At 43.5% G+C, this 13480-nt stretch overlaps 2 protein-coding genes across 6 annotated transcripts in view; one reads left to right on the top strand and one right to left on the bottom strand.

Moving 5' to 3' along the window:
- The window catches only part of BZW2 (basic leucine zipper and W2 domains 2), a 201468-nt gene extending 199030 nt beyond the window's left edge, over nt 1-2438 (bottom strand). The window contains exon 1 of one of the 2 annotated variants that reach the window (XM_029589024.1): nt 2319-2438. The gene's annotated coding sequence lies outside the window, so the exon portion shown is untranslated. Of the gene's footprint in view, nt 1-2099; nt 2261-2318 lie in introns of those variants that run through there. The other variant, XM_029589026.1, reaches the window with a different exon arrangement.
- The window catches only part of ANKMY2 (ankyrin repeat and MYND domain containing 2), a 102539-nt gene continuing 91494 nt past the window's right edge, over nt 2436-13480 (top strand). The window contains exons 1-2 of one of the 4 annotated variants that reach the window (XM_029589022.1): nt 2436-2481; nt 11999-12063. In XM_029589022.1, coding sequence (XP_029444882.1) covers nt 2460-2481; nt 11999-12063 — 87 coding nt within the window. In that variant the 5' untranslated portion in view covers nt 2436-2459. Of the gene's footprint in view, nt 2482-2513; nt 2627-2669; nt 2820-11998; nt 12064-13480 lie in introns of those variants that run through there. The other 3 variants (XM_029589020.1, XM_029589019.1, XM_029589021.1) reach the window with 3 other exon arrangements.

Genomic DNA, 13480 nt, shown 5'->3' with positions numbered 1-13480 from the left:
ATGACATCTTCCATTTTATTTGCCATTCCCTTCCTAATAATTCCTAACATTGTTTGCTTCTTTGACAGCCACAGCACACTGAGCAGACAATTTCAATGTAAAATCAACTATGACGTCCAGATCTTTTTCCTGGGTGGTAACTCCAAAATGGAACCTAACATCATGTAGCTACAGCAAGGGTTATTTTTCCCTATGTGCATCACCTTTTACTTGTCCACATTAAATTTCATCTGCTCAATCTTCCCGCCTCACAAGGTCTTCCTGCAATTTATCACAATCCGCTTGTGATTTAACTACTCTGAATAATGTTGTGTCATCTGCAAATCTGATCACCTCACTTGTCGTACCTCTTTCCAGAACATTTATAAATATATTTAAAAAACACCATCCAAGTACAGATCCCTGAGAGACACTCCACTGTTTACCTTTTTCCACTGTGAAAACAGACCATTTAATCCTACTGTCTGATTCTTGTCTTTTAACCAGCTTGCAAACCACAAAAGGACATCGCCTCCTATCCCATGACTTTTTAGTTTTCTTAGAAGCCTCTTGAGGGACTTTGTCAAATGCCTTCTGAAAACCCAAATACACCACATCTACCAGTTCACTTTTAACTACATGCCTTCCAGTTAAGCTGAGAACGGACATTGACTTAAAAATATTAGGACACATTTAAAAACCCTTCTGTTTTAGAAGGTTTAAAGTGATTTTATTATTGTTTTGGTTTTAATTATATGCGTTTTATTGTGGTATATTCTGTGAATGTAAATCTGTAACCTGCGTGAACAAAAAATTGGAGGAACCAGGATATATAAGCATTATAAATAAATATAAATAAAAACTGAACTCGAAGGTCCCTACTTATCCATTTGGCATAAGATCTCCTGGATGCTTCAAATACCAAATTTAAAATTCAGGAAGGATAACAGAATTTTCCTGGAGAAAAAAAAAGAATACAAGACCAGGGCAGCCTATCACAGACAACCTGCAGGTAACCATATTTTTCGGAATGCAGCTTGACTATCTCAAAGCTCACATTTGAAGAGATCACGCTTTCCATCCCTGGGCAAAATGTAATTTGTCACATAGAGGTATATCCCCCAAAGTCAAATGATGTGCAAATAGTGCTAAAAATCAGATTGTTCAGGAAACGAATGTGTACGTGCAAATGGATTGGCTTCTGTAAAACACTTTAGTGCCCAAACCAAAATCAAATGTAAAAGCTGGTTGGCGATACACGTCTGCGAAAACAAACATCGGATTCATTTTGCTTCTCGGTAAGATAACTCCATGTCAACATGGCTCGTCACCATGTGCTTATTTTTAACCATTTTTTAAGAAAAAAAATGCTTTACTTACAATGTAAAATACAGTGGAGTAGATTGTTTTGTAGTGATACGGACAATGTGCCGGAGGAAAATAAACGTTCATTGTAAAATTGCTTCCCTTGCGGAAGTTTCACATTAAAATACCGCACTTGCAAGAGAAAAACTAAAATCTATGCACCACGTTTTGTTTTGTTTTTTGCATTAGCTTGAGCCAGGTAGGAAACAGAACCAATGCAGGACAAAATCAAGTCAGCGACTAAAAATTCAAATAAATTAACTATATGCCAATAAATCCCAAAAGCTATGATATCTACCGAACAGAGCGCTTACACATCACTTTCAAGTGAATGAATAAGAGTGAAGCAGCAGCTAGAAGAGAGACACCATAACTTGTCAAAACTGTAACAGAGAGGAGTAGAGAGGTGTGTGAATTCAGCTCTCCAGGATTTAATGTTACAAATGTCTCTTCAATTGTGCATGCTTGCAAAACCTACAACCGGGGGGGGGGAAGGAGGCAAGATCATCCACAGATCTGCAGACCGACACTGGCGCTGCGTTACTGGAGTTCGGGGGATTGTTTTTTGCTATTTCCATTCACTCTAGCAGAGCCTTTCGCCCACTTTCGACCACCACGCACAGCACGACTGCTGCTCGCCTCAGTCTGTTTGCGATCATGCCCACCCAGGATCATGTCACAGCGCATGCAGATCATCGGCTCTCCCCATCGCCGCCATCTCCGTGCCAGTCCCGGCCCCCCTCCCTGACTCTCACCTGGCAGTGGTGGCGGCTGTGGCAGCTGTCTCCGTGCGGGTAGCGACTGCGGGCAACAGACAATAGAAAAGCCAGCAGGACGGACTTACACTTACACACACACACACACACACACACACACACTCGCTTTCAGCGCAGCCTCCGGACCGCACCACTAGCTCCCGGAACGGAGGGGGGGAGAAGGCCGAAGAGAGGAAGCACCAAGCGACAGTACTCCACCTGCCAACTGAAATGCCCTCCTCCCGACCTTCTCCGGCCAAGATGCCCGCGATCTTTTCTCTTTCCACTCCTGCACTCGGAGGCCGGACGGTTGCAGCCGTCAGCCCCGGAGACCGCGCACCCCTGTACCACTGACGATGAATGGTCGGCGCCGGGCGGAGCGGTGAGCCCCATAGCTCGCGGGGTCTGGAGGTGGTGGGGGAGGGGGGTGTGCGCGTGAGCCGAGTGAGGGGCGGGAATGATGGCGCTGGCACGCAGGGGGGAGCTGAGCGGCGAGGAGCGCGAGCTGCTGGAGGTCATCGGCACAGGTGAGGCTGTAGGGGGGCGCGTGGGAGGTGTCCGCGCCTCATGGCTTCCCCGGGCCGGCCTCCCCCTTTTACCTGAGCAATAAAGCGGTGCGGGTGGCACTGGCAGGTTATTCCGCTCCGATACGTTTGTGTATGGTGTGCGGGTCACCGGCTCTCGAAGGTAGCCTGAGCCAAGCAGGATGTTGCCCGAGTGGTGAGCAGATGGGCTGCAGGCTGTTTCTGAGTAAAAGAGAATTTGTGAACTGCCCAGGAGACAGAGATTATCAGTAGGAGTCCGCTGTTGTTTTGAACCAAATAGAAAGGGGACTTAATGGAAATGTTGGGTTTTCTTCGCCTATTACGAGCCACAAGGCCCGACTTACTAAATCGATTCCCCCCCAATAGATGCAGAATAGAAGAAAAGCTTTAGTGAGGCCTGGTGGGTCTATGGAGGGAAAGAAAGCATAGGGACTCAGGCCTATAGTCGACTTATAGCCACAGGTTCTGCTGTTTGGTCTCCCCCCACTTTTCTCCTCTAAAACATCATCCTTGCCTCAGTCTGCAGTGCACTGGCTCGACGGGAGCATGACTCTCGAAAATGATTCAAAAATGTATCTTGTTAGCACAGCAGAATAATGTCATTACAACTTGTTTCTTAATTTTTTTTAAGTCTGCTTTTCCTAAGAAGGGGCTCAGACCAGAGATAAGAGGAGTAAAGCAACACTGGCTTAGTCTATTCTGCTGCTCCGGAAACAGTTAATATTACTAGCTCTTATGCAGACTCTGGGCACAGTTGATGGTGCTTGCTTTGCAGTATGATTGTTTAGCCATTGATCCAGTTTCCACCAAAAGTGAATTTCTGAAGCATGGGCAACCCAAGTAGACTTGCGGTAAAAATCTGCCTCGTTTGTTCTCTGCCTTGTAAGAGCTCGAACACAGATTTGGGGAGTATCTGTCACTGCCTCATTTTCCGGCCTGCCTTGTGTAAATAGATATTTGGGCGTCCTGAATAGCAACTATTGTGAAAGAGTCTGTTCATTAGATATTCAAGCCTGACAAAATATTCCTTTTGGTATGAAAGAGAATTATATTCTTGGCAAATGGGCAGAATACCCATAGATAGCTATATTACTGTTCTGTGTGCCAGATGCTTATTCAAGTTCTATTTGCTTCTACCTGTGACAGGAGTATATCTGGATGGGCTTCCTTTTTGCTGCACAGCTACCATTATGTTTGATGTTAAAACCTTTTTTTTTCTTTTCCTCCCATGGAAAGTTTTAGGAACTGTGCCACCTTCTGTCCTTTTTCACTCTTTTATATTTCAGTTACATGGCATATGGAGGAAGACAAGGAAAGAGATCTTAAAATTACCTTTCCAGCTGCTGTTTTTTGTGCTTTTAAAGAAATGTTGCTGCTTTATCTGCCAGATCATAGTACTTTCTGAAACTAACACCTTAGCTGATTCTACTTGGTACAAAAATAGGCTCACATTCTCACAAACCCACAGATGCCTTTCCCTGTCATTCATACCTTGGCTTTACATCCTCCTACTTGAATACACTATCAGTACACACACTGTATACATACAACCAAACTCCTGCACTCATGCTCATCAGTCAGGCTCATGTTTAATTAAAGCTATCTAAAGACACAAGCAAAGTAATTTCAACAGTTTGCTGAAAATAATTTGATTTTTTTTTTTTTTTACCTCTTCTGGGGCAAGATGTCAAGATTTTTTATTGTATTTATTTATTTATTTATTTTATTTATTAGATTTTATGTACCGGGGTTCCTGTATGGGATAAAGATCACCTTGGTTTACAGTAAACATTAACTTCGCTCATGGGCTGTACATAGAACAATAGAAAACAAGAACAGTAGAAAATTTCGCTCGTAGGCGGTACAAATACAGAAGATAACAGGAATTGGCACAAACTGGTATAACGGGTACATTAACTTCGCTCATGGGCTGTACATAGAGCAATAGAAAATCAAAACAGTAGAAAACTTCGCTCGCAGGCGGAGCAAATAACAGAAGAAACAAGAATTGGCACAAGCTGGTACAATTGGTGCAACTGCTAGGGAGGAATACAAGAACTGGTCCAGTTAGTATCTAAAAATGAGAGGAAATATAGCAGAGGGCAGGTAATAGTGTCGGGGCGGGTATTAGAGTTGGATGTAAAGTAAAGAAAACAAATGTGAGACCAGACTGGGGAATCGCAGAAAAAAGTCAGAAAAAAGAATCCTAAAAAATGTGTCATCCCATAAACTGCACACGAGGAAAACATGTACAGTTTACCAACAAAACAAAGTGTCATGGTGTATTTTAGGCAAACAGTTCGTAATGCTGTTAACTCCACATTTCGAGAAAGCTAGAAGGGTAAGGAGAGAGGGAAAACGGAATCAGTAGAATCCGTGTGTCTCACTTTGTGGCACTCTCATTCGGCATAATCTTTCAGCAGCACTGATTGGTAATTCAGTGTAGGGGTGGAAACGTTTTAGAAAACTTAGGTACCAGCCAAAATTTTTAGACACCAAGAAACGATTCTTTACAGCTGTTTTTACTCATATGTTTTTTAGATCTAAGTTGTTTATATATTTTTTTTAAATTCCGGTTTTGACATTTTTTTGCTCTCCCCATTTCCATCCCCGGTTTCTCTTTAGAGGCCCAGCTGAGGCTCTTCATGTAGCTATTCCAGCAGTAGCCCTCTCACCTGGGTCTGGAACCAGGATTTTTCCAGCCCTTATCACAGTTATTACTCTTGTGGTCTTGGCTGGTTTCTTAAATTGAACATTGAGCACACTTGCCCTAAGTTTTTGTACTGCATTATCTCGCTTGTTCTGATTCTGACAGAAGATATTAGTTTTTCAATTTTTATTCATCATTATGTTGGTTATGACACCAATGAGGGTCCTGATTTTTACGGTGTGGGAAACTGATAAACATGGGGTAACCTACAAGGTGCAGCTGATATTACCATAAGCTTACTGGGCAGACTGGATAGACCATTTGGTCCTTTTCTGCTGTCATTTCTATGTATTCTTGAATTCATTAGAATTTAACAACTGACAATGGTTTTCTGGCCAAAATATGTTTCTGGCCTCTTGGATTGAACTTGCCAATAATATTGATGTTCTGTTTCTATATATATATATTTTTTTTTTATTTCTTGGTTTGAACCTCTTTCCATGCATGTTTTCTGTATGTTCACTTCACTTCATTGTGTTTATGATGGAAAGTAATTATATAATAGAATTTTGATATTTAATTGTTTTGTTCTTGAATCACATCAACATACATTATCAGTTATGTATTAAAAATTTGCTTTGAGAAGCTTTTATCTTTGCAGCCACAATCACTTACTTCTGTTACTATTTCGTGATGTATGCCCCATCCCACCTTGCACACTCAAAATATACCCAGATATAAAGCATGAACAATTGTGAGCATGGAAAGGTCAAAATGTTATGAAACAATTTTTCCTAGCTATACAAGCTTAGCAAAGCAGACGTTTCCCTTACACCAAGACTTACCAACTTGTATCTGATATGACCTCATTTTAGCACTTAAAATTTCACAAGACCCCAGAGAACAACCAAAACAAATTAGCAGGGTTGTGATTTGCCTCAACAATCATTCCACTTTCACTCTCTCCACACTCCCAACTGATCTCTTCTTTCAACCCTCACCCTCTCCTAGTTGATCCTTTATTTCAACCTGCAGAGGACCTCTTCTCAACCTCTGCCACTTCAACTTACCTCCTCTGTCTTCTCACTTTCCCAGCCCATCCTCTTTCACCCCTCCAGCCCTTTTCTTCAAATCATTTTTTATAACCCTCAATTGCTCATCTGTAATTCCCTCCCTATTCCTCATCCCCTCTTTCACCTCTCAGCTTCCCCTCCAAATCTTCTCTCTCATCTCTCAAATTTATATTCTCTCACCCCCAGCTCCTGTCTTGCATCCCCAGATCTTGTCATTTCCCCCCCCCCCCCCCCCCCGTCACCTTCCACAGCTAGTCCTCTTCCACTGATCCAATACTCAAACTTTCCTGCATTTGATCCATCCCTTCAAACAGCCCCTCCTCCAAACATCCCTTTGACAAGGATCAGCAGTAATATTTTCCTTTGGGCCCTGGGCTAAAGGTGGATGACAACTGCTGGGAAGAGAGGGCAGGCTGATGACAGGGGCAATATTTTTTTCTCTTGGGTAGGTTCTGTGGCGAGTAAGGGTAGAAGAGCAGAGAGAATCTCCACTGGCTTGTACCCACTCTACGCACCCTTCTCCTCCTGGCTGGTCCAAAGCCCAGTGGTGATCTGCAAGTGGGTAACAGCATTAGTAATGAAAGTTAGCACCGTCTGTGAGCCCAGTGCACGTGGACCCAATCCTTCCTCGTGCAGGGCTTCCTGTTACCTTGGAAACTCAAGCAAAGGTAGGACCATTGCAAGATCTGTGCATGCGTGCTGGCTCATAGGCCCCTATGCTGACTTCCAGTAATACTGCTGGAAGTGTCTGAAGAACACTGCCCTTTGAGGCATTTGTGATCCCAGTTGGAGATTTTGTGACCCTATTTGGGTTCCTGACCCATAGTTTGAAAAGCCCTAATTTCCTTATCCTACTGCCAGCAGTCACCAATTAGGGATTTCCCCCTTGTGCAGCTGGTGGAGACAGAGACCATACCTCCCAGATTTTCGTGTGACGTCAGGTCCACGGTAAGGGAGGTCTGGATGGAGACAGCCTTCCGTAGTTCTCTGTCTCCAGCAGCAAGGGTCAAGAAATCGAGTGAGCTCCCCGGGATGGCAAGTACCAGCCGCCTGCCCCAGTGACAATAAAAGGGTCTCTCTGAAAATAACCCGAGTAGGTGGCCGCCCATGCTGGTTCTACTCAGTGGACCCATGTTACCTTGGACCAGTGAGTGGGTCCTAGAGGTCATTTGCAAAGGTACAGGATGCATGTCAAAATTACTGCATTTCTCTGTGTTAGGAAAACATTTCCAGTTCTAAGCCCTTTTCGGCACTGTGACTGGACAGAGATCCTTCCCCAAGATTACGATGGTAGTGGCTGCAGGGGATATTAGTCCACCCCTATCTGGACTATTGGCTAATGTGGGCCAAATCAGCCCAGGAGAACAACCAGGCCATAGGAGCAACTTAATGCAGCAGTTAGGCTAGGTGGTGAACTTCATGAAGAGTCACCTTATGCCCACACAGTCTCTAGAATTCCTAGGGGCATAGTTTGACAGAAGGGAGGGACGGACTTGATCTAATCCAGAACAAAATAGGGAAGCTAGTTGCTCATGTTCAAGAATTTGAGGCATTGATACCCCAGGGCCTGGGATTACCTACATCTTCTAGGGCTTTTGACAGCAATTATAGAGCTTATACCATGGGTCAGGATATACATGCCCATTGCTGAAGGCACTCCTGCCCAGATGGTCCCCTGCTTCACTGGATTACAAGCAACATCTACCACTACAGCCCCCAGTGAGGGACAGTCTTAGCTGGTGGACAGGATCCATCCAGCTTATTGATGGGGATGAGTCTAGACCCATCACCGTGGCTTTTCATTACCACAGATGCCAGCAATTTCGGGTGGAGAGCCCACTGCCTGAAACAGGCAGTGTCTGTCAATGGAAAGAACAGGAAAGATTCTGTTCAGCAAACAGGCGAGCTTTCAGACTAATTCTGGAAGCCTTTTGCCTGGTAATAATAGGAAAGCCATTTGGCGTCCTCTCAAACAGTGCAACAGCAGTAGCATAAGTAAACTGACAAGGAGGTGTACCCAAAGCAGTCCCTAGCGTACAAGGTAGCAATGATCTGCTTTTGGGTGGAATAGAACCTAGGCCTTCTGTCAGAAGCCCATATTGCAAGGACAAGCAATACTCAGACTTCCTAAGCAGAAACAAGCTAGACCCAGGTGAGTGGGAGCTCAGCCAGGAAGTGTTCTGCAAAATCACCAGCAAGTGGGAACACCCAACCAAATGCTGATTTTGTAGACCATAGTGATCTTCTTTTGGAACGGCAGTATATAAAACGCCTAAATAAAATAAACATCGATCTGATGGCAACTTGAGCTGATGCAATGGCAAATAAGTTTTTCAACCAAAAAGGGAACCCGGCTCCTGCGGAACAAATGTATTGATCAATCCCTGGCCAAAAGAGGGCATACTGTACTTCTTCCCGTCTTGGCCTTTGATTGGGAGGATGCTGAAGAGGATAGAGAACCATCCAACACTGACAATACTAGTCGCTCTAGATTGGCCAAGGAGACCATGGTACAGGGACCTGTAGGAATTTCTCGGATGGATATCTTACATTTGATTATCAGATTTAACCAATAATCTTATGATATGAATTAATTAGCTTTAGGGAGTGGATAAGGACACTTTTATGAGGTAATCAATTTATTAGATGCATAAGTGAAAATAGAGTAATACAATACAATTATTCTCTCTTTAGTTTTGTTTTAGTTTACAGTGCATGCACTGTCATGTATGTAAGATAATCAGAATTTATAAGCGTTATCTAAACTCAACTGTCTGCTTAAGGATGGTGTCTATTTCATTTAAACCAGCCTATTACCCTACCAGCCTTCAAGAGGGGGGGGATAGGGAGGAAAGTTTGGAATCTACATTGTTTGGATGTCAGGCAAGTACTGTTAAGATACTTACAAGTTACGAATGCATTCAGGAAGTCAGGTAAGCTGTTCATATTGTTCACTGGCCCACAGAAGGGTGAAGCAGCCACCAAAGTGGCCCTGGCCCGATGGATCAAAGCCAGAGCTACTGCCCATCGGATCAGCATACCTATTAGAAGGTAAGATAACCCCACCAGGGCTCCTAGCAAACTCTAAAAGATCCCAAGCAGCCTATTGGGCTGGAGTTTCCAGGGTGTTCCCGGAGGAGATCTGTAAGGTGACCACCTGGTCTTCCTTACATTCCTTCTTGAAATGCTACAGATTAGACGTGGCCTTTGGGGCAGGGGTACCAGGGGCAGTGCTCGTGGCCTCCCATCCAAGGATATATGGGTTGTGTTGTGTCCCCTAATTGGTGACTGGTCCAGCATTACGATGGGGAACGTTAAATTATATCTTACCTGATCATTTTCTTTCCTTGACTACTGCTATACCAGTCTACCTCCCACCCGGCAGGGCAAGCAAGCAAGCACTTACATTGGGGGAGGAAAAGCCACCATTTATTTTGTTTCCTCTCCTACTTCGGGGGAGGGGGAGGTAAATGGGACCCTAAGCTTTGGTTGCTTCTTAAATCTTTTTTTGGTTTCTGTTGGAGTGAAGTGTAAAAAAAAAAAAAAAAAGGAGGGGGACACAACATGTAAATAATTGGTGCAACAAGTATGGCAGTAGGTTAGGAGCACAAGTGCCTTGCATGCCACAAATTCGGAGAGTTGACTATGGCCTTTTACAATACTGTTTATTTGATTTTAGTTTAATTTATTTTGCTAAGTTGCAATTACCAAGGCAGCTGGAGGCAGCCAGAGCTGACCCATATCCAACACCACCTCCTCTTACAGTGGAGCTGACATCGCACCAGCTGTGGAAACGGGGAAATCCCTAATTGGTGACTGGTCTTAGCAGTAGTCAAGAAAAGAAAATTATCAAGTAATATATAATTTAATGTTACACAGACCCTTCAGCAGTCGTCTGGTTAACTAGTCCCATGGCCTGTCAGCTTACAAAAGCCATCAACACAGGACAGGAAGGCTAGCCAGTGGGAAATGGGAGTCTCATCTCCTACACAGCAGGAATCTGTGCAGCTCCCCTACTCTGCAGACCTTTTACACATTACATACTGCTCAGCATGTTGATACAAGGGGCTCTGCTGTCATAGTTACCACTGCCAGTAGGACACCGTACACTTGGATACCACAAAGAGAAAATGATGGATGCCCTTCTCAGATTCAGATGACATGTTTTGCCTGTGATGCCACAATAGTACATAGGTTGTGTAAGGCTTACTGTACATCCTCTGACACACGGTGAAATATGGCATGGTTTTTGTTTTTTTTAAATAAAAGCTGTTTGCTAGAAAAGAGCACAGGTGATTTCTAGCAATATCAAGAAAGCACAGAGTGATGTCCCTTTAAAAGGAGCAGTGCCACAATAGTGGTGGCATTGGACACTAAAATACAGGCATCACATGTTCTTGTGTGTATGTCAAAATGGGAAGCTCATCTGCAGGCTGCCATGCCGCCTTTCTGGACTAACACTGAGACGCCAGCAGGAATCTCTAGTGGGTACTCCATTTGGGCCTGATGAGTAAGCATTTTTCTTGTATTCACAAAATGGGAAAAACTCTTTAGGGAATAGCCACTGTTATTAATTGCATCAGTAGCATTGGATCTTCTTAGTGTTTTTTGTAATTGCCAGGTTCTTGTGGCCTGGATTGGCCTCTGTTGGAAACAGGATGGTGGACTTGATGGACCCTTGGTCTGACCCAGCATGGCAGTTTATGTTCAACCTGCTGTGTTTTCAGTTTGCCTCATCTTTTCCAACAGTACACCAGTTGTTGTGCCTGTTGCACAAGTTGTATGCTGTTGGTCCACAACAAATATGACTCGGCCTGTACCTTGCTAATCACCCATATGTGAGGACTAGCATCCTGCTTGTCCTGGGATAAAGCAAAATTGCTTACCTGTAATAGTTATCCCAGGACAGCAGGATGTAGTCCTCACGAAACCCACCCGCCACCCCGCAGAGTTGGGTCCAACACGTTTTATTATTTTTATTTTTTGCTAATGCTTATTGCTACAAATGAGACTGAAGGGAGACCCCTGTGGCTTGAGGGATCATGGCATGCTGGGAATGCTGAACATGAAGCCTAGAGAGTATGACTTGTGAGTGGCAAATGTCAGGCAGTTGGCATCCTCCGCTGTCCATTATCAACTTACTCTGGACTTTTTATTCACATTTCTAAGAGTGGTATTTCACTGTTTTTAAAATAAAAAGGGAATTTAACCAGTATACTGGTCAGACTGAGCTGAGTGGAAATCATGTAAAGAGCAACTCTGAAAGTCTCATTTATATGCAGCCATTTTAATCACCAGGTTAACACTATGAAGGTCATCAATGAAAGTGTCAGTCTGATAGACAGCAACAACCCAAAGGATTTCACAAACCCTTCAAAATATGTCATAGATGTATGACCTCTGTAAAATAGCATAAGTTCAATTTCCAGCTCTTTCCTCCATCATTGCCCGCCACAGCAAGTATCTTCACGATGTATATGCTATCATGTTGGTTGCTCTGTGAATTTTGTGGTGTCACAGACCTACATTTCATGAACTCTTCAGTAGGACCCCCTCAAATGGAAAGAATTTGCATTTGTTTTTCTATAGTCTATTGCTTTTATAAATGATTGTGTTTTTAAATCTTTCTAGGAAATGTTCAAGAAACTGGAAGACTCTTGGGCAACAAGAATGTCCGTGTCAATTGTTTGGATGAGGTACAAAAATGTTTGTTTACACTTCTAGTGATGCTAAAGAAAAGTGGCAGTTTGGATGCTGTTTGACAATGTGTATTTGTTCCTGCTGTTTTTCAGAAGCTTAACCAGGAATAGTTCAAGCGCATAATAAGCACAAGGAGTTTACTCCAACTCCTGCTTCTACTGGCATATAACTTTCTCAGATTAGCCCATTTTATTTTTCTAATGTTTGTCATATTGAGGGATCTGGCTCTGTCCTACGTGTCCAAGAGCCACATGCCACCTTCTAGGCTATAGCCTCCTTAAGAGCATGTAGTGCAGCTTCAGCACCACCACTAAGCTAAAGAAAATGTTCACACCCAAGCAGCATGTAATGGTACTACTTGGAATTCTTGTTTATCATCTATTCAAATCTAATTCAAATTAAGTACGGGCATGCAAATGGCTTCTAGACTTTTAAATGAGGTGGAGGCATCTGTTTGGGTTTGTGTATGAAAAGCCTTCTGTTGTACTGAATCTTACATTGCTGCTTTGATTTCTGGCATTTTGCCCATCAGTTGTAAACTTCAGATTGAATGAAAGAACAGTTGGTATGTAGCAGAAGAATTTCAGGGTTCTCAAGCATGACTCTTAAAATGACCTTGTTCTTCAGTTTCCTTAGATAAGTTCTCAGGCTTGCTAACCATGATTTCTTTGCCGTATTGGACCACGAGTTCCTGACATCTTCACTGGAACTGTTGCTGCCTGTCCTTATGGCCACAGTGTAGAATACTCTGACTTCTCTGCAAATTGGTGTTTTGATTATGGTCTTTATGGTTTCTATAGGAAAATTGATGTGCATTCTTACATGCCATGAAAGAAACACAGCCAGTCTGATAATGAGCCTCAAGATTATTACAAATATCTGATTTTAAAGCAATTTGATTTTGCAGCCTACCAGGTCTTCACAGAGAGCAGTTCTCTTAGTATGGCATTACAGAAAATAAGGCACATAGCTCATTGATTATCCATGCAGAATCAACCTGCCTAGAAATGCAAACATCTTCTCTGCTGTGGGAAAGAGAGTGGGCCTTTCACACAGCTGAGGTTGCCTGTGGGAGGGGGAAAGAGAGAGTTCTCTTCTGCAGGAGCCAGCAGGGAGGGTGCTGGCAAGGCTGTGTGGGGCCAGGGTGGCCAAAGTGCAGACTCGAAGGGAACAGGGGGGAGGAGGAGGCAGAAGGGACTCAGAACAGGAGAGGAAGGGCTGCAAGACCCATAAAGAGAGCTATGGAGAAAAAAGCTACCCTTTGGGGTAGGGGGGATGGTGGGTGGAACGGAGGGGTTAGGGAAAAAGGCAATAAAGTTGGTTTGGGGAAGGGAGGAGTAAAAAGAAGGCAAGATGATGGGAAATAGCAAAAGAACAAAGTCACTTTTTTTTTTTAAATACATATTGTCCTGA

Source organism: Rhinatrema bivittatum, chromosome 2 (genome assembly GCF_901001135.1).
Source record: "Rhinatrema bivittatum chromosome 2, aRhiBiv1.1, whole genome shotgun sequence".
In the NCBI taxonomy this organism is placed as follows: Eukaryota; Metazoa; Chordata; class Amphibia; order Gymnophiona; family Rhinatrematidae; genus Rhinatrema; species Rhinatrema bivittatum.
The sequence above is the reverse complement of the archived record's forward strand: the minus strand, read 5'-3'. Positions and strand labels throughout refer to the sequence as shown.